Source organism: Micropterus salmoides, unplaced genomic scaffold (genome assembly GCF_014851395.1).
Source record: "Micropterus salmoides isolate LMB-PRFRI ecotype aquatic unplaced genomic scaffold, ASM1485139v1 Ms_hic_scaffold_801, whole genome shotgun sequence".
In the NCBI taxonomy this organism is placed as follows: Eukaryota; Metazoa; Chordata; class Actinopteri; order Centrarchiformes; family Centrarchidae; genus Micropterus; species Micropterus salmoides.
Window position 1 is genome coordinate 1,551 of NW_024044573.1, and position 25,748 is coordinate 27,298.

The 25,748-nt window shown below is 43.1% G+C and overlaps 1 protein-coding gene across 1 annotated transcript; it reads left to right on the forward strand.

Moving 5' to 3' along the window:
- Positions 1-438: 438 nt before the first annotated feature.
- Positions 439-25,416, forward strand: LOC119894586 (inaD-like protein; the record flags this gene model as incomplete). Its single annotated transcript, XM_038707258.1, has 11 exons — positions 439-521; positions 2,404-2,455; positions 8,597-8,725; positions 13,654-13,902; positions 14,152-14,212; positions 15,304-15,392; positions 17,580-17,709; positions 19,642-19,767; positions 24,766-24,827; positions 24,937-24,993; positions 25,282-25,416. Coding segments are annotated over exons 1-11 (1,173 nt in total), but the record flags the coding sequence as incomplete, so codon positions are not given.
- Between the last annotated feature and the right edge of the window lie 332 nt (positions 25,417-25,748).

The window sequence follows — 25,748 nt, forward strand, 5'->3', positions numbered from 1 at the left end:
CATTTTCCAACAAAACTTGAAAGAAAAGAGTTTGCACATTTGTTCCTTGTTGAGTTTTATGGCTCAGTGTGAAATTATATTTAAGGTCAGATCTTAAACCAGCTACTGTAGAGATTTGGAGCATCACTGAAATCCGCTTTATACTGTACTGTGTGTTCAGCCAGCTACACAAACACACCTCATCCAGCAGCTTGGCTGTCACTCAAAACAAGCATTGCAGCGAGGGCGTCAATCATAACTGGAGGGCACTTTGAAACCACGCCTCCGCCTCAGAGGGAGACCTCCTGTTTATGATGAGCCGTAAGTCTGCTGACATTGACTCGGATTATTTTTATGACCTTAAAGCCTATAGGAAATCAAGTTAGTGCTCCACTTGCAGCTTCGCTCCTGACAATATGTATTTAAGTCTGAGTGGAGGCGCGATCAATGAATGTCGACATGACGGGCGAGTCAAAGACTGGCAGCGAGGCAGGAGAGAGCGAGGACAGAGACACGGATAAATGTCTGAAACGCACTCTGAAGTGAGATGAAGGGTCAAAGGTCACACTGTAGATAACTTCACCTGTGGTGGATTTGGTAGGTGAAGCTTGTGTTCTGTTTAATTGGCTTTAATTAATCCAGCATTTCCCGATCTGAGGAGCCTTTGCTCATAATTGTTTTCTCTAAAGCAACAATAAACCAGCAAATAAAGCTGCTGCTGCCAGTGAGGAACAGTCAGTCAGTGAATGTAGGGGAGCCGGACCATTGATCAGAGAAACGTCATTTTAAAAGATAACGTTACAGACAGCTGATGGTTTTTTTTGTTGAGATCAGCAGCTTGTGTGTGTGTGTGTGTGTGTGTGTTAGTCTTAACGCATTCACAGCAAGACTAGATTTGTAGTTTGTAGGACTGCAGCTAATGATGGTTTTAGTAATTGAGTATTCTATGGAATATTTAATCGATGCGAAGAATTTGTGTCGATGCTTTTAGTAATTGAATAAATCGATAATTGTTTCAGCCCTTGTAGTTTGTTGGAGAGAGAAGGAGAATAAAGTGAGACAGGCTTGCCTCTGTGTTTTAATGCAGCCGAATTCACTATTTAATTGTTTTTATCTACATATTTTTCTGTTTCTGTTGTCTAACTGGGGACGGAGCTTCATCACGGGGACCACCTGCTACAGAGCCATTTAAACCAAGTTTACATGACCCCGGACTCGCTCCAAATGTCCGTCTGCCTCGCTGCTGCCGGAGCTGATCGCAGTTATTCTACTAAATGTTTGTGCTCACACCAGGAGCTCTGCAGTGCGTCCCAGAAGCGTCCCAGCGTCAAGCAGCACAGCGCAGATGAACCTGACAGGAAGCCAGACGCAGAAACGGCACAGAATCCATTTCATTTTCAAAATAAAATACCCAGTACAGACTTCCGATCGTTTATCAACAGTCACACAGTAAAATCAGACAAAAAAGAAACATTTTTACTACGTAGATTCTTAATCATAGTAGAAGCACAAAAAGCACTAATCACCAAATCAACAAAATTTAAACATCCAACAAAAATCCAGCATGCAAAATGCTCTTGACGTTGAAGTTGACGCTGTAAATAAACCGCTGCGCAGCCTATGTCCGTCCCTCAGAATTCCCATAATGCAGAAAGGGGAAGTGGGTTTTGTTAAAATGTGCTAAAAGGTTTGCCATTTGTTTGAAATAGAAATGTCACTTTATGATTTATGTTTATTAAAATTATCTCCTTAGAAATTAGTGTTTATTGGTACATGTCATTCTTGTGGTGGTTTACCGTTGACACCATGAGTGAAGAGACTGTTTGATAAGAGCTGCTGAATTTTGCCGGCTCAGCAGAGCTGCATGCAACGTTATTGTTCATCCGCGTCCACCTTAACTGAGCTAAACTGTACGGCCCACGTATCGGGCCCCCTACCAACCAGGGCCCTGGGGCGGCCGCACCCACGCTATCTCCACTTATGTGTCTAAGGATGAACACTCTGTTAACCAGCCGTCAGTAGCTATCCGCGATCATCGTCAGACAAAATGACCAAATCCAGCAGCTCTGCTGAGAGATCGGCTGTAACACGAGTGATCACAGAAAGTTAGAGACAAGTAAAGGTTTGAATTGAATTGACAAAATACGTTATAAGTTATGGAAGAATAATAAAGACACAAGTCTTGAACAGTTTTTGTCTGGGAGGAGTCGGCCACAATCTTCCCTGCTCGCCTCAGAGTCCTGGAGGCGCACAGGTCCCGAAGTGATGGAAGATTGCAGCCAATCACCTTCTTACAGAGCGAATGACACGCTGCAGCCTGCCCTTGTCCCTGGCAGTGGCAGCAGCGTACCAGATGGTGATGGAGGAGGTGAGGATGGACTCAATGATGGCGGTGTAGAAGTGCACCATCATTGTCTTTGGCAGGCTGAACTTCTTCAGCCCCTGCAGGAAGTTCATCCTCTGCTGGGCCTTCTTGGTGAGGGAGGTGATGTTCAGCTCCCACTGGGAGATGATGGTGCCCAGGAAGCGGAAGGAGTCCACAGTGAAATAGTTTACTGTGACGGACCGGCTCAAAAGCCTGACATGATTGATCACACAGCAACAACAACGGGCTGCAGCAACGGTACTATTACTTTATTTACAACAACTTAAACATTTACTTAACACAATTACTCAAATAAAGCCGTGTCGTGTGGTAATCAGTAAGTCAGTAGTTTCTGCAATAATGAGGAGCGAGGAGTAGAGAGAACTGCGTCTCCCAAAGTGCAACAGGTAAGATGTGCTTTATATGGAGAACACCGGGGCCCAGGTGGCTCCAATACATGTTGTTGACGACGACCCCGCCTACTGAAACCTACTACAGAACACGCATAAACACTCCACAACCTAATGGAGACGACGTCCTGGGGACGTCGCATTACAGACAAAAACAAGAGAAAACAACGCCCACCAAACTTCCGCTGCGCCATCATCCTGGACGAACACGCAGTAGATGTTGTATTTTCAGAGTAGGCCGAAGAATCACCAGCACTGTAGATGTTAAGTTATTGGACCAAAGACACGAGAGGACGTGAACATGTTTGAGAACTTTGGCATTTAAATGAGCAAAAGAAAAGATTCCAGTAGGAAAAACGACGTGGTGACAAACTGGAGCAGGTCTGGACTGTTAATGTGAGCTGAGGATCACAGGTTAGCTTCAGCCGTAATGATTCTGCCCGGCTCTATTGTCGGGTCATTATCACACAGAATTACACTGTCCCCCTTGTTTGTTACCCTCCTCCTCCTCCGGGCTCATTGGATCCGGGCCACGTCCTGCATACCAAGGCTCCAATCCTCCTGCTTTTGTTTTATTCATGTCCCGTTTCTATCGAGGTCACGTTTAATGGAGCTGTGGGCATTAAAAACACAGCTCTGGCTGAGATTTTATTGCTCATCGTCTGGCCTGGCTAACTATCCGTCTCCCAAAGCCAAGACTCCTCTGCCGGGGAGATGCAGGTGGCTCTGACCCGCCGTTCACAGCTGATATGTTGTCCTGGCTTCGAACTCTTCAGCTGGAATCGACCCAATGCCGGTACAGGAAACTGTAACTGTAAAGTCACTCATAAAGACGCGAATAAATCAGCGAGTCAGATATGATTTTACAGCTTTTGTCTTGTTAGTGAATGTTTTCCCACCCTCTGATTAGGACGGTGTGTTGGCGGATTTACTTACTTTAAGTTTAGGCTTAATTTATGGCTCTCCTAAAAATGATGAGAAGCAGAAAGAACAGAGATAAAAACCCAACAGATTGCACAATTAAGGGAACCTGAAGGGGCCTTTTAAAACCAAGAGGACATGAACTAAAGAACAACTGGATAAAGTTTCTAAATGTTCCTGTGAAGTCCTCTCAGTCATCCTGCTCACATGTCATACATAAAAATGTTTTTCTCCCAGTACGCATCTCTGCGTATCGCTGAAATGTGAATATTGTCTTTGCTCCTCTAAGACCATAACTGAATATTTTTGGGTTGTGGACAAAATAAGACATTTTAGGAACGTCACCTTAAACTTTGGGAAACACACATTCTCTGGACCTAACAACTGATCAATTAATCGAGAAAATGGACACATTTCCAGTTTGGTGTTAAGCAACAAAAGTCCGCCACCAGATTGGTGTTGCGATTCAGTGGTGCATCAGGACTCGCCGTGTCTGCCGCATGGTCAGGATATTTGGAGTTTAACTTTATTGGTCACTTCTGCTGTGGGCTGGGCGATACGGCCAAAAATGTTGTCACGATTAAAACATTTCATATCATTCGATATCGATAATTATCATGATGTATGTCAAATCATTATTTCTTTCAAGTTTAAAGGCCGATTTTTGCCCCTAAGTGAAAATTGAAGAAACCAGAAGGTCAAAACTTTTCTTTAAGGACAGGACACTTGATGCCAAACAGTGGATCACTTAACAAATCTGAGGTGGAACATTCAAAACTATTATGATAAAATCTGTTTTCAACAAATATGATTAGTTAATCTTTTTTCAGGCCTCTTTTTTTTTTCCCAACAAAATAAATATTTTAATAGAAAATTAAGTGCTAATTTGTCCGTGATTCAAATGAATTAAAGCAAATATTTATTGACAATATATTATAATATTTATTATTTGTTGTTGAGGAAAATTATATTGCGATAATTACCATTGTTTTATTGCCCAGCCCTACTTCTGCTGTCTGTTACTGGAGCCAGAAAATCCTAATTTTCAAGGAGGAAGGAGAAGGAAGCCTGGGTGGAGCTGCGATGGATGATGAAGCGTGATGTAGTATAGAGAATCCCTTCCCTCACATACACGACTTTTGGGTGTGTGTTCTTTTGTCGTTACATATTTTCAGTCTTGTACTTCGACAGTTTTACGACAATGTGCGACTCAAACTGACAAACATCATGTGTGTAATTCAGGACACAATTCAAACGGGATTTAAACATTAGCTGTGTCTCGCCGAGCAGAACCAGAAGAAATCCAACACCTTTTACTGTAGTAAACTACCTGCAGTAACAGATCCTCTCCTGTGAAAAGAGTGAACTTTTGTTGGAGAGCGAAGCGTCAAGCGCATTCAGTGTGATCCGACTTTATCAGGCAAACGGCCTCGTCCGGCGTCCTGGGATCAGCCCATGAGGAGGTTTGTTTCATTAGACAGAGGGAGACCTCCTCCTATCAGATCAGAGCTGTAATAAGAGACCAGGGCCACCTGTGATTAAAGCCACTTCATAAAGACAGCCTGTGTGTGTGTGTGCACGCTGCAGCCTCTCATTGATCAGCAGCTGGTATCGGAGAGGAGGAAGTGCTCTCGGCTTGTAATTACCTGCTGAGCTTCAGTAATGAACTTTCACCTCAGGACAGATAGCCAGCAGCTCTGTGAGGCGGCTGCTGAGCTGCCCAACACATTCTCAGGCCCAACTCGTCACACACGGATGCCTGGTAAACACCCTTTGGCGTCGCTTTTTAGAGTTTTTCGGGCTCTGCAGTCAAGTTGGCAATAATAAATGTGCAATTTCCAGTCAGGCTTTCAAAAATAAAACTACTTAACGTTGTGAAATGTCGCAATTTGGTTAAGTTTAGGAAAACTTAAAATATTCAATGTTTTTTTTCACACGGGAAACAAACACCGGTCTCTTGAAGTCTGGTTTCTGGCCCACCGTCCACCCCAACCAGCTCTTTACTCAAACTTTATTATTAAAGGTTCATTGTGTGAGATTTAGTGGCATCTAATGGCGAGGGTTGTGTATTGCAACCATCCGTCCAGTCTACCACTGCCCCCTAAAGAGCTTCTTCAAAGAGCGCAGGACAGCTATGGTGGCTGACAACAGCACAAAAGGTGTCTCTTCTGAGACAGCAGAGAGTGGCCAGTCAAGAAATGAGGTTTCTTTAGGTAGATTTATTAAGAAATTACATTTACTGAATTATTCACTAAAACCATATGTTATTGTGACTTGGCCACTGACAGATAACATGGAAACACTGTCACTGTTTCTGCACCACAGTCCATTATAAACCACATATTAAATAAAGTTTATACAAACACTGACAAGGGAAACACATTCGTGCTCTGTGATTATGGACACTCGCCAAAACTGCCCGGCAGCAATAATATCTGGCCCGCTGCCAGATTACGGTGCTTTGATAGCGGTAAAAAATATAAATGTATTGATAGGGGTGCTGAAATAGAGTTCAGTCAACTGTTACTCACATAATCACTTCCTCTGTAGTGGTTTTGCCTACAAAATAAATAATTGTTTACTGTAATACAGTATTGGAGTTGAACTGAGCTTTTACTTTGAAAAATTCTGAACGTCATTAAAAGAGTCAGTAAATACCGAAACAAAAACAGTGCAGCACATGCTGTGATCTGAGAAACATTCGCTGCAGAATCCATTTGTTGAAGAGAGGGGGGGAAAAAAAAAAAAAAAAAAAGTTAGCCCAAGGTGGGATCAAACACTCAACCCTTGGATTGAGAGTCCTGCACCTTGCACCAACTGAGCTAACTGAATAGTATGCCTTATATTCTCATCCACCATGTAATGGTTGAAAATATTGCTCCGATGCAAAACTTATTTGCCGACCGCTGCAGTATATTACTACTACTTCTTCTAACGTACGTATTTAACGCAGTGATGAGTGTCTGCACTGCCTGAATTCTACCAGAAGTAGAACAAGAGGAACGTAGCGATGAAACGCGCTCTTTAGCGCTGTTTGTCCGTTTTCAGCTACTGTAGAAACATGACATGCAACGTGGCGACGTCCATGGAAGGGGGGACCCGCAGTTATGTAGATATAAATGTCTCATTCTAAGGTAATAAAAACATAACGGTTCATTATGTAAGGTCTTTACACACCATCTTTATATTGCATTTCTGTCAATAAAGCCTAAGACACACTGAACCTTTAAATATTTTAAACCTGCCTTTAGGGTTCAAAAGTGACACTACACTTTCCCCCAGTGTGTTACAAAGTGACGGCTAGAGGTCTTGACCATGTGAGAATGGTTGAGCTGCCTGCGCACAAATATAAATAAAAATAAAATGATCAGAAGTGTTTAAAATCATTGATGCACGAATCGGTTTTAAATTATCCTGGTTTGACTCATTGATCTACTGATAGAAATAATTTGATCAGATTGTTCTGCTTCCATCAATAACTGTACAAGATTCTGTGAATCAAATGATTTCAGCCCATTAACGTTCATCAGGTTTGGTGGTAGGTGGCTTGAATGTCAAACAAATCAGAAACATTAAACATTAAAGAACATAAGGCAAGACAAATTTATTTCTATAGCACAATTTATACACAAGGCAGACTCATAGAAACAGCATGTTGTACCATAAATACATTTTATAAATATAATATAAAAGAGTGCATAAAATTACATTAAAGAAAAATAGAAAAATAAAATCAAGACCTATTTGATCATTTAAAAAGAATAAAATCAAAATGTAGTGCAAAGTTTTTAGCCTAGCAGAAGGCACAGGTGAACATGAACGTTTAATGACGTTAACATCAGTTATCTTCGGTAACGTTAGCCGCAGTGACGTTGGCTTCAGTTATCTACAGTAATATTGGCTTCATTTAGCTTTAGAAACGTTAGCTTTAATTTCAATTAGCTTCAGTGATGTTAGCTTCCGCAACATTTGCTTCTGTAATGTTCGCATCAGTTCTGTTAGTGACTTTAGCTTAAGTGACTTCAGTGACGTTAATTTCAATTAATCTCAGTGACGTTACCTTCCGCAACTTTAGCTTCTATAATGTTAGCATCATTGAAGTTAACTTCAGTAACGTTGGTTTTAGTGACGTTGGCTTCAGTGAGTTCAGTGATGTTAATTTAAATTAGCTTCAGTGATGTTAGCTTCCGCAACGTTAGCTTCCGTAATGTTAGCATCAGTGACGTTAACTTCAATTAACTTCAGTGACGTTGGCATCAATTAACTTTAGTGACGTTAGCTTCAGCGATGTTAGCTTTAGTAACTTTAGCTTCTGTAACATTAGCTTCAGTGACGTTAGCTTCAGTAACATTTGCGTCAGTAAGTTAGCTAGCATTAATGTTGGCTTCAGCTCGGAAAGCTAGATGTCTATAAAGAGAAGTGTAGATGTGATGCATTGTATTATCATGTATGTGTGTGTGTGTGTATATAAAATGTCAGTGAGACTTTTAAATGCTGTTTTGCTGCCTTTCTTGAAAAAGAGATTCTATCAAAATCAAATATCTTCCTGGGTAAATAAAGGTTAAACAAAAATCATCATGCTTTAAAGAAAACCTACGTTATTGTCCTTTTTTTAAAAATCAATCCAAGTGTGTCTCTTTTCTATACAGATTTGGAAAAAGCAGATGAGCAGTCATTGTGAAGGCGTTTACAATATTTGTAAATCAACGCCCAATCAAAAGACTATAGATCAACTGTTTCAGTGGTTTTTTTATTTTATAAAATACACATCTGCAAAACACATGAGGACCAAATGAAAATGTTAGCAGAGTTATTCATTGTAACAGTAAACCTGTTCGACATTGGTTTTGGGCGACAGGGGAAATACAACTGGTTCAGTCAAACACCTCGCTAACGTGTGTCTGCGTCTTCTCGTCCGAAGGATCAGTGGGGTCACGCGGAGGAAATCGAGCTGGTGAACGATGGATCTGGTTTGGGCTTCGGCATCGTGGGAGGGAAGACGACCGGGGTGGTGGTCAGGACGCTCATCCCAAACAGCGTGGCTGACAAGGTGAGTTACAATAAGCTGATGAGCACGATATCAAAATCTCTATCTTGATATTTTGTCTCCTAAATGATCTTTGTTGGGAGTTGCACATGCTCAGTTCCTAGTTAAGGACTACTAGCCAATCAGAAGCAGAGAAGGGCGAGTCAGCGAGAAGCCGGTAAACGGCTCGGGTTAAGCCGTACGTGTTGCCGACCGGCTCGGCAACACGGACTGTAGCGAGAGTTTCAGAGCGGTGAGTTATTAATCTGTATCCATAAAGTTTTAACTGAGCTCTGTCTCTACATCACAGGAACAACTTTCTGTCCACTGACTGCCTGGAGGGTAGCTAGTGTTTGGAAGGGAGAGGAGAGCTGTGTGCTGCAGCTCGCTGTTTCTGAGGGCGTGTCGGAGTCGCCGCTCGGCGAGCGTTATATGAGGCGCGTTTAGCTTGAAAGGGAAGCGGCTGGACTACAAACGAGCTGTTTTCAGTTCAGAGCAGAGTTTTCTGTGGGAGATGGGAACTCACTTTGGGCTTTTTCACTTTGCAAACCTGTTACATGCACAAAAAAAAAAAAATATATATATATATATATATATATATATATATATATATATATATATATATATATATATAAAAAAATTAAATAAAGGAGAGGGGAAAAGCCAAAAAGCAGAATACCACCTCTTTAATTTGTTATTGTGAACAAAAAATTTTTACTAGCTTGCTGCTGTGTCACTAGTGCAGTTTTATCCTCTGTCCAAACAATGAAGCCTGATTAGAGTAAGAGCCAAAGATATCAGTCCAGACATTTAGGTTGAGGAAGTCAGTGCAAGTTGATTTTCATGGAAATTAACTGAGACCAGCGGTTGTAATCAATTTAAAACTGATTGGATCTGGAAAAGGATCAGTTGGATTTTATAGAGGAGATGTTTTGAAGGGCTGCCTGCAAGGTTAGTGTAGTTATGCATTTCACATTAGTTTTTATTTTCGTTTTGACTTTTTGTTTTAATTTAAGTTTACTTTGAATTAGTTTTTAAAGCGGGTTTGTTTATTTTAGTTTTTGAAAATGCTTATAGTTTCAGTCTGCCGCCATTTCATGCCTTTCGCAGCCATGATGCCAGGCGAGGGGCTGACAGTTAAAAAAACAGGAAGATAAATGTCATATCCACCCATAATAGCAGGCTCATGTCGGCCTTATGAAATAAACTGACATTTTCTCTATATTTTAGTTTATTTTAGTGAGCTTTGCAAAAAGACAATACAGTTTATTTTGTAAAGCCTTGTTTTTGGTTTTATTTTCGTTAAATAAATGGTTAAAAACATCTGTTATTATTAACACTGCCATGTCTCAATAATAAATTTCCACAGCGTTAAACCCATCTGTATAACAACAGTTGTGTCTTTCTGTAATTAAAGGCCAACTCTGTTTTCAGTCACTAATTATTTCCTGCTTTGCTATATATTGATCTGATTTCTTTTTGTGTGAAACATGCTTCACAAACTAACTCGCCTTTTCTTTTAAAAAAAGAAAATATACTATTTTTAAATAAAGAGAAAAGAGAAAAAAAAGAGTGTTTGAGGAAAGACGGTCTGCTGATGTTTGGTACAAATATAAATGTATTGTCTCATTAAAAAAAGGAAATATAATATAAAGCCTGATGTGAATCAGAATTTAGTCAAAGATCTCTGAGCTCAGTTACATCCAGGTACACTTTGATTAGCTGCAGCTCTACAGGTCAGTTTAAGGTCTCCCTGAAGAGGAAATGCTGTCTTTGTTATGTGATTTAGGTGAGACTTAAGGCCGCTTTATGTTTTATTACTCCCAGGATGATGATTTAAGGGCTTTACCTTTTAGCAAAGTCTCCATCTCTGGTGACTCGTTCTGGTCGGATGAACATTAAAGACTTGAGCTGTGTTTTAGGACAAAGCTTGTGATGTTTATGTAAAAAGTTCTATTCTTTTCTGACAATTGATTCACACCTGGACACTTGGATGTGATCTACTGCTCCAACTACTACTAAAAACTAGGAAGCTTAAATGCAGGGTGGATAATAATGAGTGCTTGAGGTTCAGTTAAAGGGGGGAGGAGAACATAAAAGTTTGTAGTAGTCTGCAGTTTAGTTCCAGCTCTGTGGGATCAAATAGTGGTCGACCGATATGGGTTTTTCAAAGGCAGATGCCGATATTTAGAGAGCACGTCGATGGCCGATATCACAACAAAGAAAAGTCACACATTATTCCATGCAGAGTAGAATCTAATATACATGTTATTTGAGCCAGTAATGTGTTGTTTCAGATTATTAGAACCTTTATTTAACCAGGAGAGTCGTATTAAAAATATCTTTTCCCAGGGCAACTTGCTGCACAGGTGCAGACAGATGACTCAAGACGCTTTTCCACCAAATGTACTGGGGACTTTTTAGTCCCAGATCTCTTTTGAAGGAACTAAAAGGTTCCTTCACCCCACTATTGTGAGTTTCCACAGCGGTCTTAAGGCCTGCTGAGATTAGGCAGATTAACCAGCTAATGTAGGCTGTAGGCCGGCACGCTGTACAAAGTGATGCACAGGCATCATTATTTAGAAACCACTATCCATGAGCAACATTTATAATACAGACAGTTTGGAAGGTTATTACAACATTTCCAGCCAACAAGAGCTGTAGCATCACGTCTGTGTCGCCTGAGCGTCGGAGGATCAGCTGTTCCACTTGTTTTTGAGAGGAGGAGACCGACTTCAGCTCTGTGCAAAAACCTCCTGATTGATGAAAACTTCAAACGACAACTCTGGACTCAGTATTTAGCTTAACTCCATCAGCTGTTCGCTGTAAACACACTGCTGCACGCGGGCTGCGGTTTCCCAGCTACACATTTAATACCGACGTTCGATCTCAGGCGACATCGTGAGACTCGTGCGGCTCTCTGACTGATGGTTGTGATTTATTGGTTTGCAAACAGTGGAAAAGAGAGGAGCAGTCGTAGAAAAACACCGGACATTCTCCAGTTAAAGCCAGTAGCCTCTACTCACCCATTCAGAAATTCACAAGGAGTGATTTTTTTAAATTAAGGTACAGCACATGTGGCTTAAAAGTTAGGGAGTCATCAATTCAAATACCCAGCTATTTATAAGAGCGAACAACCTCTGTTTCACTCCTCCCCACGAGTGACTGAGGGAATAATTTGTGGCATATTCCTAGACTTGTAAAACAACACGAGTTTGAGTTGATCTGCATTAAGAACTGGATTCAGCTAAATTCGGGTATGATGGTATGGTAGATGGCAGTGGTTGGCAATACGCTGCCTGATTACTTTTATAGCGGCAAAAAAATATATAGGCTATAAATATATTGATAGCAGCTGCTGCTGAAATAAATGTCATGCCAGCAACAGTTACTTACATGCATACATCACTTTCTCTTAAGTGACTCTGCCTACAAAATAAAAAACGCAAGAAGGTTTTTTGTAGCAATGCTTTATTATGAGTTTAATTGAGAGATTTTACTTTGAAATGTTCTGAAAGACATTGAAAACAGTGTGTGGTTTGCTTGACACATCTCTGAAAATCGATTCCCCTGAATGAGAAGCATTGAAACGGCTTCTTCATAATCAATTTATTTAACAAGGGAGAAGACAAAATTCGCAGTGTGTAGGGATCAAACGCAAAACCTTCCCGATGGAAATCCTGCGCGCTACTGACTGAGCTAACTACGAGCATGTAAACTAATTGATTTTAGATCATCATTTGACGATATTCTGGCCTGCAATCTAATGGGTTTTTAAAAAAGTGGCCCGATACCAGACTTATTTGCCATCCTCTGTTCTGCATTATAATTATCGTGACGTGCAACTCCTCAAAAATGTAACTACACGTTGAGGCGACTCAGACCGTAAGGTAGGCTGGGTAGCCTTGCAATGCTTCCGAGCCGACAGGAAGTGACCGTGCTCTGAAGTAACTTTTTATAAGCGGCCAAACCAGCGCAGTGAATCAATATATTTATAAATGACTCGTTTCGCTATCAGAATGTGATCCATTCTGTCGATAACATTTGAAAAGGCTACACCAGCCGCACGTTTACAATTTTACCCCCATTCACGTTAGCGGAGCGCTAAACCGGAAGTTAGCCTGCTCGGCTGGCAACAGTCAACACAGTGGACGCTGTAGCGCAACTGCCGACTAGCGTTTGGGGGTGTAATTGCAGAACGAAGGAGACGCCGACACACAAGTATAAATGCATGGCTACGTGCGTAGCCTAGCATGTAGCCCTGGCGCAGGAGTATAAATCAAGTTTGACTCTGGACACTTTCTGTCTTTCTCTGTGGCCTGTCTTCTTCGTCCCTCATTATTTTCTGTCTCTTCCTCCACTTTGCAAGCCGCACCGTCAAATCATGTCATCTTCAAATGTCCAAAGCGTGACAGTAATAGTCGTCTGCGCGAAACACTGTGGTGTGTGTGTGTGTGTGTGTGTGTGTGTGTGTGTGTATATATAGTTGTATGGATTAAATGAAGCATTGATGTTTTTTTAGTAATAAAATTTGAGTTTCTTAATGACTGGTTTAAGCCCTAAACTCACCATAAATTCACCCAAAAAAATCTTTGTCTTTGTTAGAAGAGAGTTCTGAATGAGCTGAGGGTAACCGCAGTTAGACTCTTATTGTGTTGGTTTCATTGGAATGAAAATATGGAAAAGTAGAACCAGTTGGAATTTGCTAAAGAGAAAGAACCGTATTTCTGTTAAAAACAGGAAGACTTATTTATAAAATCCGATCATATATTTATTGAAAAGGGTAAAGACCTGTCTCTAATATAAGCCTGGTTTTCTCTGCAGCAATAAATAAATAAAGACTCTGGGCCACTATTTGAGAATTTACAGTTGTTGAAACTTGAAGACCGACACTTTTTCCTGTAAAGTGATGTATATTTCCCTCTGATTGGTTCTCATGCTCCTCCAATCAGGACGGACGTCTCCGCACAGGTGACTACATCCTTCGCATTGGGGCGACGCCCACCAGTGGCCTCACTAGCGACCAGGTCGTCAAGGTGCTGCAGGCGTGCGGGAGTCACGTGACCATGCTGATAGCTAGGGATCCCCGGGGTCAGAGGTCAACTGCCCCGCCTCCCCCACCACCTCCAAACTCTGCCCCCGTCTCCTCTTTACCCCCCCAACCCCCAGACCTGCCCCCCCAACGTCGACTCAGCAATACGGTAAGCAGCCATGATCGTTACAGAGTTCTCATTTTAGTCCACTAAGTTGTTGAATCATCTAAGAGAAAATCTCAGAGATGAATTTCTGTTTCTCTGCGTCCTCGCCGGAGAAGATGAAGGAGTTTGTTTTCTCTCTGCTTTGTGCTTTATGTGCTGCCGGCTATTGAGGCGGTACTGTCCGAGCTCAAATATATGGTTTGTGTTTCAGCCCAACCTGGAGGGGTATGAGATCCACGAGGTTCCACTAAGCAAGAAGGATGGCCAGAGCCTCGGCATCTCCATCATTGGCTACAACCCCTGACCAGCCAAGGTAGGACAGGAAGGAACAGTTAAAGCAAAATCAAACACAGCAAGCTAGAAATACATAGAAAACAGCACCACCAGCCCAAATCGGCGCACACAGCTCTTCATTCTAACTCAAAATAGTGGCTGCGGGTGTTTTACCAGGATGCGGGTGTTTTACCAGGATGCGGGTGTTTTAGAGTGAAGCGAGTGTTTTGCCGGGAAGCTGCTGTGCGGGTTTTACCAGGGTGCGGGGGTTTTACCAGGATGCGGGGGTTTTAGAGTGAAGCGAGTGTTTTACCGGGAAGCTGCTGCGGGTGTTTTAGAGTGATGCGGGTGTTTTAGAGTGAAGCGAGTGTTTTACCGGGAAGCTGCTGCGGGTGTTTTAGAGTGATGCGGGTGTTTTAGAGTGATGCGAGTGTTTTACCGGGAAGCTGCTGTGCGGGTTTTACCAGGATGCGGGGGTTTTACCAGGATGCGGGGGTTTTACCAGGATGCGGGGGTTTTACCAGGATGCGGGGGTTTTACCAGGATGCGGGGGTTTTAGAGTGAAGCGAGATTTTTTACCGGGAAGCTGCTGCAGGTGTTTTAGAGTGATGCGGGGGTTTTAGAGTGAAGCGAGATTTTTTACCGGGAAGCTGCTGCAGGTGTTTTAGAGTGATGCGGGTGTTTTACCGTGATGCGGGTGTTTTAGAGTGAAGCGAGTGTTTTACCGGGAAGCTGCTGCAGGTGTTTTAGAGTGATGCGGGTGTTTTACCGTGATGCGGGTGTTTTAGAGTGAAGCGAGTGTTTTACCGGGAAGCTGCTGCGGGTGTTTTAGAGTGATGCAGGTGTTTTACCGGGATGCGGGTGTTTTAGAGTGAAGCGAGTGTTTTGCCGGGAAGATGCTGCGCGGGTTTTACCGGGATGCGGGTGTTTTACTGGGATGCGCGTGCATGGGTTTTACCCGGAAGCGGCTGCGCAGGTTTTACCGCGGAGGGCTTTTATATTTTCCGCGCTTTGTTCAAACTTAGAACAGGAAAATTGTTATAAGTTGTTCTTCATAGTCTGCAGGTCTGTTTTAAATGCTCCAATAAAACCTGAACTCACTCTCTCTCTCTCTCCCCCCCCCCGCTTCAGATGCAGTCGGTGTGTTTGTGAAACATGTCGTCCCAGGCAGCGCAGCAGATCACAGCGGAAACGTCCGAATCCACGACCGACTGCTCGCTGTAAGAACTTGCTCAGAAATGTTTTTTCCTGTCTCATTGATTGAACAAATTAGACCTGATATTTGTAAGTGTCATTTACTGTTAGAAAGTCAGACTGCTAATCAGGTGTTTGCTGCAGTGTTTCCTCTAGGATTTTTTTTCTGCAGCGGAGGCAGTCCAAAATCCCACAACAAAACCACCCCCACTTTGAAAAATTTATTAAGTTTTAAGTAAAAGTATAAAAGTACTTGGTTAATAAAACAAACTACACAAAGTAGTTACTTTGTGTTTTAATATTGTTGTTGGCCAGATAAATTTTTTGCTATTATAGTGTTTTATCTGCTGAGTATCGTTATTATTAACGTGTACTAGTTATTGAATGCACTTTGCTTGTTGATTATCTCATATTTAGCTATTTCTGTTTAATACAGTTATTTTACTTGTTTTAATCTACATGAAGGTAAGTACTGAGGCAAAAACACAGGAGCAGCCCCGTGTTTAATGAAGTAGTAAAGCCTACATATTAGAGGAAGACCTGTGCATCACGCATCTGAAAAGTTATTGTTTGCTGAATAAATAACAGCTGGTAGCCTGAGTGAAAGCCAAGATCAGTTTCACCGGCGACATTCAATTAAATTAATTTACTGTCGGACATCGCTATAAAACAAATGGCAACGAAGCAGAAAATTAAAAGAAAACTATCAAAAGATAGTCAGGCTCTGCACAATGACAATTAGGAATCAGAATCAGTGCAGTGATCATCTGACCTGCATGAGTACTGCTGAGACTAAATGGGCTTTAATACGCCGTTAATGGAAAGTGAAAGTATTTATGCAGCTTTTCATTCCATTCAAAAGGTATTTGCCTACTTTTTTGTAAATGTTTGCATCAGCTCATTAATATCTGGCACAAGCACACCGGCTAAAGCTCTTAGGCGTAACCGTGTGCACACAGGTTGGTGTACCAAACGTTACTATGTGGTTTGTCGGCCCAATTTTTCAGCAGGCCATCAGGAAAACGGTACTCCTGACCCCCAGTAGTGTCGCCGAAAGATTCTACAGCATACCTGTCTTCACTGTCGTGTCAAACTAAAAGCCTTCGCAGAGTTGTGTAATTACGACTTCATGACATTTCGTAAAAATCTGAAGCAGCGACGGCGCTAATTTTGCAGTGGCAGGCCGCCGCTGCTGAATGTATGTAGCGGAAACCCTGCACTGTACATTTCAATATAACATGTGACCAAGAGGGGCGGAGTTAGACACTTAGCACAGTGGGGGCAGAGCTTCATCGTGGGCCCACCTGCTACAAAGACATATTAACCAAGTTTACATGACCCCAGACTCCCTCCGAAAGTCCACAGAGTCCGTCTGCTTCGCAGCTGCCGGAGCAGCCTTTCTACTAAATGTTTGTGCTTAGACCAGAGGCGCTGCAGTGCGTCCAAGAAGCGTCGCAGCGTCAGGCAGCACAGCGCAGATGAACTGGACAGGAAGTCAGACACAGAACCGTTACAGACTACCGATCATATATCAACAATAAACACAGTTAAATCAGACAAATAAGAAACATTTTTACTACGTAGCTACTTAATCATAGTAGAAGCACAAAAAGCACTAATCACCAAATCAACAAAATCTAAACATGTCGGCAAAGTCTGGCTTATTCTGAAATGCTCCCTGTGGTAGCTGCTAGACGCACCCGTCAAGACGAGGAACGAAAGCGAGCCACGGAGAGCTTTGAAGAATGTAGTAGAAACACAAAAAGGACAATTAAAACAAGTCGCTAACGTGGGGCAGAGAGGCTTCCAGAGGAAGCTGACGCCGTAAATAAACCCTTGCGCAGCCTACGCCCCTCCCTTGGAATTCCCATGATGCACGAGGGGGAAGGGAGTTTAAAATGTGCTTCATTTGATAAGAGGTGCTGAATTCTCCAGCGTATCGTCATATACCGTTATTGTTTGTTCGTGTCCACTACAATCAACTGAGCTAAACTTAATAGTCCCCGTAGTGGGCCCCCTACCAGCCGGGGCCTGGGGCGGCCGCCCCCATGCACCCACGCTACCACCGCTTATGGTGACAAATTAAGTTTTCGAGACTTTACAGCCCAACCTGATCTGAGCCCATGTCTATCTCCTGTTGTCTCTTCTCGTCTTTCCTGCCCTTATTAATTGTTTTACCCGTCTTTCTCTCTCTCTCTCGTCTGTCTCAACAGTTGGACGGCGTCAGTCTTCACGGTCTGACCAATCAGGAAGTTCTGGAGGTGATGAAGAAGACCGGTCAGACCGTCGTCCTCACTCTGGTCAGAAAGAAACCCAGAACCCTGGAGAGATCCCTGGACAAAGGTAGATGGACGGACCGGAACAAAGACAGCAGACAGTCTGTGTGCCTTGTGATTTAGTGGTTCATACAGCTAAAATTACCACAAAGGGATTCCCACATTAAACCGGGAGCTTTCGGGCCTTTGCCCCCTTTTCCTGGTTGGTAACCCCGCCTTAGTCCCATTAGAAAGCGCACTACAGATGAATCTCATACAGGTGTTCATTCACACAAGTACTGGGAAACACCTCTTGATCATTGAAGGTTTTTCATTCAGTCCTGTTGCCACAAGTGTATAAAATCAAGCACCTTCTGCCTTTACAAACATTTGTGAAAGAATGGCTCGATCTAAAGAGCTGAGTTCGAGTGTGGAACTGTAACAGGATGCCCCCGTTGCAACAAGTCAGGTTGTGAAATTTCATCTCTCCTAGATATTCCACGATCAGCTGTAAGCGGTGTTATTGCAAAGTGGAAGCGCTTAGGAACCATACAAACTCCGCCATGAAGTGGTAGACCACGTAAAGTTATAGAGCGAGGTCGCTGAGCGCTGAAGTGCACAATGAGTAAGAGTCTCGAGTTCCAGACTTCCTCTGGTGTTAACATCAGCACAAAAACTGCGTGCCGGGAGCTTCACCACAGGGTTTTCCATGGGCGAGCAGCTGCATGCAAGCCTTACATCGCCCAACGGCAAGCGTCGGATGTGTGAATTACAAACGCCACAGGACTCTGGAGCAGTAGAAACGTGTTCTGCTGAGTGACGAATCGCGCTTCTCCATCCGGCAGTCTCATGGACGAGTCTGGGTTTGGCGACTGCCAGGAGAACGTTACCTGACTTGACTAAAAAAGTTTGAATAGAAGTCCTTCAGTCACCCTGAAGGGAAAATTAATGTCTCAGCTTTCCAAGACATTTAGGAAATTTCTATGCTTCCAACTTTGTGGGTACAGTTTGGGTTTGACACTGATGTTGGACGAGTTTCCTCTCGTCCAACATCAGTGTCTGACCTCACAAATGCTCTTGTGGATTAATTGGGGGAAAAATTCCCACAGACAAACTCCAACATCTTGCAGAAAAGTCTTCCCAGAAGAGCTGCAAAGGGGGACCAACTCCATATTAATGGCTTTGGCTATCATTAAAGCTCCTGTAAGGGTAACGTGGAGGTGTGTCCCAATACTTTTGTCCATATAGTTTTCATATCAGGCTAAAATGTAGTATGGCTTTCTCTGGGTTTTCTTTCAAAGTTCATGATATTAAAGCAATAATCTGCTGCTGTGAGAGAAGTTAACTCTGTGTGAAACTTCTCAGAGCTCTGCTTCCCTATTTCCTGTCTGAAGCCTCTCTGCCTCTGTCCTCTCACCCAGATTAAGATGACAAATTTGTTTACAACTCGGTGTAATTTTCCCAAACTCCCCACAGAAAGGCTGCGATGCCTCCTCCACCAGCGCCCAGAGAGATTAATACCCCGGGTTCAGGGTCATTTTTTTGTCTTGCGATCGGCCGGCAGCCTGCACTGGTCAGCCTCCGGGCCAGAGAGAAACAAGTGATTTTTAAAAAAGCAGAGGAGTGCAGGGCTCTTATCTCCTCCAGACGTCTTTTTATTTCATTACTGAGAAAACACAGAGAGCTGGAAACCAGCTGAGTTCAGTCTGCAGTCTGGAGTTTTGAACTTCTTATATTCTGGTCATTTCTGTTTCCCTCTTATCTGCAGATACTCGCGATGAGTTATGAAGAGCCTGACAGGAAAATAAACATTAATTTTTTATAGATTACCGGCAGTAGTGATGAGTCAGGAGGTCAAAGGTCAGAGCACGCTGTACCCTCTAAGGGTGAATCGGACAAATGGAAGATGGAGAACGCTTTCACAGTCTCTCCTGGAAGATGTTCATGTCATGAATACTGAAAAATGGAAGATATTTGAAGAAATATTCTTATGTTTCTGCTGTTTGTGTGTTTGTGTCAGTGGAGAGGGAGTCATCTCGTGTGTCATTCAGGAGATCGTTGGAGGTCAAGTCTCGCTCATCTGGGTTGGACTTTACGACGCCAAAACTGGAACCAACGTACCCAAACGCAGCACAGCTAACAAGGGGTGAGCTCATACCAGGGTTTCTTTAAAAAGGCTCCATAAATCATCTGAATTTGAGTCTTAAATATAATTTTGACACGCCTTAGAAACTGACTGGATTGTGAAGTTAATGCTACTTTTATAAAGTTCAACTTCAGTCTTGCTTTTAAATGTTTCTGGTATAAAAAAGAAAAGAAGTACTGATCATGCTGTAACAAATCAAGCTCTGGGGGGGTCTTTACTGCTGCAGGGGGGTCCACACTGCCAAAAATAACTACTACAAGCAAATAAAGTCTTGATGAAGTTGAACTACAAAACGCAACCAACATGGAACCAATAACCACCAATACAAACTGTGTGATCCCAGTCAGAAGCTGCGTTTCCATGAAAATTACCCGAGCCTTTTACTACCAGGATTGACTTTTTTAAGGAACTAAAAGGTTCCTTCAGCTGATTGTTGTGTGCGTTTTCTCCGCGGTCTAAAGACCTGCGAAGATTAGGCAAATTAACCAGCTGACGTAGGCTGCAGGCTGTACGCCCTCCAAAGCGATGCACAGGCGTCATTATTTAGTAATGAAATAATGAAAAACTACACTCACCTAAAGGATTATTAGGAACACCTGTTCAGTTTCTCATTAATGCAATTATCTAATCAACCAATCACATGGCAGTTGCTTCAATGCATTTAGGGGTGTGGTCCTGGTCAAGACAATCTCCTGAACTCCAAACTGAATGTCAGAAGGGGAAAGAAAGGTGATTTAAGCAGTTTTGAGCGTGGCACGGTTGTTGGTGCCAGACGGGCCGGTCTGTGTATTTCACAATCTGCTCAGTTACTGGGATTTTCACGCACAACCATTTCTAGGGTTTACAAAGAACGGTGTGAAAAGGGAAAAACATCCAGTATGCTGCAGTCCTGTGGGCGAAAATGCCTCGTTGATGCTAGAGGTCAGAGGAGAATGGGCCGACTGATTCAAGCTGATAGAAGAGCAACTTTGACTGAAATAGCCGCTCGTTACAACCGAGGTGTGCAGCAAAGCATTTGTGAAGCCACAACACGCAGAACCTTGAGGCGGATGGGCTACAACAGCAGAAGACCCCACCGGGTGCCACTCATCTCCACTACAAGCCTGAAAAAGAGGCTACAATTTGCAAGAGCTCACCAAAATTGTCGCCTGGTCTGATGAGTCTCGATTTCTGTTGAGACATTCAGATGGTAGAGTCAGAATTTGGCGTAAACAGAATGAGAACATGGATCCATCATGCCTTGTTACCACTGTGCAGGCTGGTGGTGGTGGTGTAATGGTGTGGGGGATGTTTTCTTGGCACACTTTAGGCCCCTTAGTGCCAACTGGGCATGGTTTAAATGCCACGTCCTACCTGAGCATTGTTTCTGACCATGTCCATCCCTTTATGGCCACCATGTACCCATCCTCTGATGGCTACTTCCAGCAGGATAATGCACCATGTCACAAAGCTCCAATCATTTCAAACTGGTTTCTTGAACATGACAATGAGTTCACTGTACTAAAATGGCCCCCACAGTCACCAGATCTCAACCCAATAGAGCATATTTGGGATGTGGTGGAACGGGAGCTTCGTGCCCTGGATGTGCATCCCACAAATCTCCATCAACTGCAAGATGCTATCCATCAATATGGGCCAACATTTCTAAAGAATGCTTTCAGCACCTTGTTGAATCAATGCCACGTAGAATTAAGGCAGTTCTGAAGGCGAAAGGGGGTCAAACACAGTATTAGTATGCTGTTCCTAATAATCCTTTAGGTGAGTGTATAAGCTTGACCATTAAAAACAGCTTTTTTGTGGGAGTATAATGAAAAGACACACGATTAAAGTTCGTTAGAAATGTAATAACAAACTGGATAAAGCCATCAAGTTCTTTAAATAACTCCAGCACAGAAAAAAGCAACACAAACATACAATCACAACAGTTTGGCAGGTCATTAAACATCTCCAGCCGATCAGCTGACAACATGATTTTTAATGAGTTTTATTACCTGCTGTAATCAGCTGTTCCACTTGTTTTGGAGAGGACACCAACTTCAGCTCTGTGTAAAAACTTCCTGACTGATAAAACGAGAACTCCAGACCCAGTTTTTTTTTCACACCGCAGGACTAGCTGCACAACAGCTGCTATTTCCGAGCTATAATGCTGACGTACGATCTCAAGCCGACATCGTGTGTGATATCTTTTGGTGTTGATTGTGATGTACTGGTTTGACGGTGGAAAAGAGGAGCGGTAGCAGCAAAACATCCGAAATGCCTCCACTCGAACATTCAGAATGCGTTTTGTACAAGATATTGGAAAAGAAAAATGGCACAATTTTAGTACTCGATTCTCCCCACAGTTGTTGTTTTGCTTGCTCCAGGATCATACGGAACATTATACTATACTTTAATCTCAGAGCAGGCAATGCAAAGTTTGTCCTGAGGGTGGCGCTAGAGGAAAGCTCATGGGGTCAGTAACAATCTAAAGGGTTTATCCTCTGAGGAGCAGGAATATCCACAGCAGGTTTCATGGCAGGATGTGCCGGCAGTTGTTGAGGCTCAGGATTAAAACGATCGGCTTCGCCAGTCCAGCGATAGTCCAAAGTATCATGATGTAATCATTTAATCAATTACTTAACTAATTGCTGCAGCTGTAATCCCAACGCTGTACTAATTCTGTACTGTATTCTGCATGGCCTGTGGAGAAACTTCACTGCTCTGTGCATCTGAGTTAATTACAAAAACACATTATTAAATACACGGCACAAACATCAACCCCAAAGTCCCCAAAAACAAGTTATATTTTAGTGTCAAATCCATTAAATGACAGTTATAAATGACTGATTTTACAGTTAGAGCTTAATATTTCTCAAATGATTTACTTAGAAAACTAAAAAGCATGTCCTAAAAAGAGTGAACCTTACAGTGTATCTACAGTTACATAAAACAGGATGGGGATTCGTGGAATTAGCACATGATCACACTGTCCTTAATTTTAAAGACTTTAAAGAGTATGAGTCAATGAAAACCCTTCTCGGTGAAAGCTCCTGCAGACGTGTCAGCGCAGGCCTCTTAACAGCACTCCTCTCTGAATTATTTCCTCTCTTTTTATTCCTCATTAGCTTTGCTAAGTGGCCAAAACGCCACGCTAACACTTAGCACGCCACCCGCCTGCTCCTGGCCAACAGATGTAAAGTGTCCGAGCTGTCTGACAGCCTCGTGGCGATGTATTACCCTGTTTATTCAGCCAAACGCTGCAGATTAATTGCCCTGTGAAGGCAGAGGTTAGCAATGCTAATTTAATCAGAGGCTGCTGTTGTAACACCGCCAGACCTGCTGCAAAATACCTCAACATATGAGGAGATTTGTGAGAACATGGAGGTGTTTTTCTTTGGCTCAGCAGTGTTGGTTTCCTCCCTGAAATCAGCCTGAAGGGTTGGAGAGCAGACTGACGACCGTTGAGCAGGTTTTCCTCTAAGAGTCGGTCTGTAATCTGCTCCGACGTCAGTGTTTCATATTCAAACTGCTGCAGTCACTCTGCTCTGGAAAACCCATTTATTATATAAGGTATTGTTGCTGGTACACATTTTGTGTGTGCGCAGATACATTAAACACACACAGCTAAAGTTGCTTACTTTACAGTTTACATTTGAGGCATTTAGCTTTTTTGCTTCTAACTGGTGAATTCCAATGAGGTGACCGTAGCCTGGAGAAGAGATGTAGTGAAATGTTTTTACTGCAGCAGAACTACAGTACCGGGTTTCTTCAAGCTCCACTGCAGTACTACCACATGTGTAACAAACTAAATACATGACTGTACTGGCCGGGGGGGGGGTGCCAAATGCAAAAGACACTTCACTCACACGTGCACCAAATCACAAAACCTGAAATGAAGGAAAGCACCAGCAGCCAGGTAATCATTATCACAGCTTAGGCTATGTTCAAATATCCATATTTATGATTTGATTGAGCTAAAGTGCAGCAAAAACAGGTGGTGGCTGCAGACAATTGCTAGCTGGACGGGGCCATGGGGGGGCATTAACCCAGCAGCAGGACCGGTATCTGCTCCTTTGTGTAAGGAGGAACAGGAGGGGCACTGCCAGGGCCCTACAAAATGACCTCCAACGAGCTACTTGTGTGCACGTTTCTGACGAAACTCTCAAACAGACTCTGTGGGGGCCCGACGTCCTCTTGCGGGATCTTTGCTCACAGCCCGGCACTGTGCATTCTCCAGAGAACGCCAGAACTGGCAGGTTCACACTGAGCCCATGTGACAGACGGGAGTCTGTAGATGCCGTGCTGAACGTTGTTCTGCCTGCAACGTGATCCAGCATGACTGGTTTGGTAGTGTGTCAGTGATGGTCTGGGGATGCATATCCTCAGAGCTGCTGTCAGACCTTACGCTGGTGCATTGGGCCCTTTGTTCCTCCTGGTGCAGTGGGCCCCAGGCTCAATCCTGGTGCAGGACAAAGCCCAGCATCATGGTCTGTAGCCGATTCCTGGATGATGAAGGCATTGATGCCATTGACTGGCCCTCACGTTCCCGAGACCTGAATCCAGTTGAGAACCTTTAGGACGTTCTGTGTCGGTGCCTCCGACACCGCCAGGTAGCGCCACAGAACGTCCTGGAGCTCACTGATGCCCTGGTCCAGGTCTGGGAGGACAATCCACCATGACACCATCCGTCGTCTGATCAGGAGCGTGCCCAGACGTTGTCTGGAGTCCATACAGGCACGTGGGGGCCGAACACAGTGCTGAGCCACGTTATGAGTTGCTGTGATGAAAGTCAGGCAGGTTGGGTCAGCCTGTGGTTTCAAATCTTTTTACTGTGGTGGGATTCGGTGGGATTTTGAATCCAGCCCTCAACAGGTTCATAAGTGGAGGTGATTTTGGTCATTTTGTTCTCAACGAATTCTATGATGTACAGTAAAGATTGTGAACTGAGAACTATTTTGTTCATCGATATCTGATGTGTGATTGAAGTGTTCCTTGAATTATTTTTGTGTGTGTGAACAGCTACAGATGCAGAACTGATGGATAAATGGGAGCAGGCTCTGGGACCAAAGTACCAAGTTCTGGTGGGACCACACAATCTAACACGTATTCACTGATACTGCCCATGTTGGATGTTCAATCCTGATGGTTTTAATGCTGCTTTCATCCTTCCTTGTGTTTGTGTGTTCTCAGGTGGTGAAGTTGGATCCTGTCATTGAAGACGATGCAGAGCTGCAAAGATCCTCCAAGGTGAGAAACACTTTGAGGAAACATCAGACCTCTAAGCTGAAGCTTTAGTTTGCTGATCTGTCTGAGTTGTAAGCAGAGAACAGCATCGGAATAGATTAATGTGGCTGCAGCTTGTGATGCTGCTGACTTGCATTATACTGAGAGGTGTTTCTAATATATTTTACAGCCCCAATGTTAGAAATACCTCGTAGCACAGTACAGTTCAGCAGCATCACATACTACATCCTCAAATGAAACGCTTCAGAACTCTTTGTTTCGTCCTGTGTCTTTTCTCCCTGATGTGTTCAGCTGCTGCCCATCCACACTCTGCGTCTTGGTGTGGAGTTGGACTCGTTTGATGGTCACCACTACATCTCCTCGGTGGTCCCTGGAGGCCCCGTGGACAAACATGGAGTCTTGAGACCAGAGGATGAGCTCCTGGAGGTAAATATACATGTAGACAAACTCAAACACTGTAGATTTATTGTTTTTGTGAAAGAGCTTCAATGTCGGGCTAAAATCAAAATCACTATTAATTGAACATTTAACCTCGATTACGATTATTGAACGATTATTCTGTTTTTGAATGTTGTTTTTTTGCCCTCATAGTTCACTGACAAGGTTTGTGCTCTAAATTTGCTCAGTTATTGAAGCTGTTTATTTATTTGATTCACAGATTTAAAAAAATCGATTATCTAAATGTTAATTGATAAGGTAATGTTGACGTCCACGTTATGGTGACACAGTCCCGCTATCGCCACTGCTACAAAAATTTC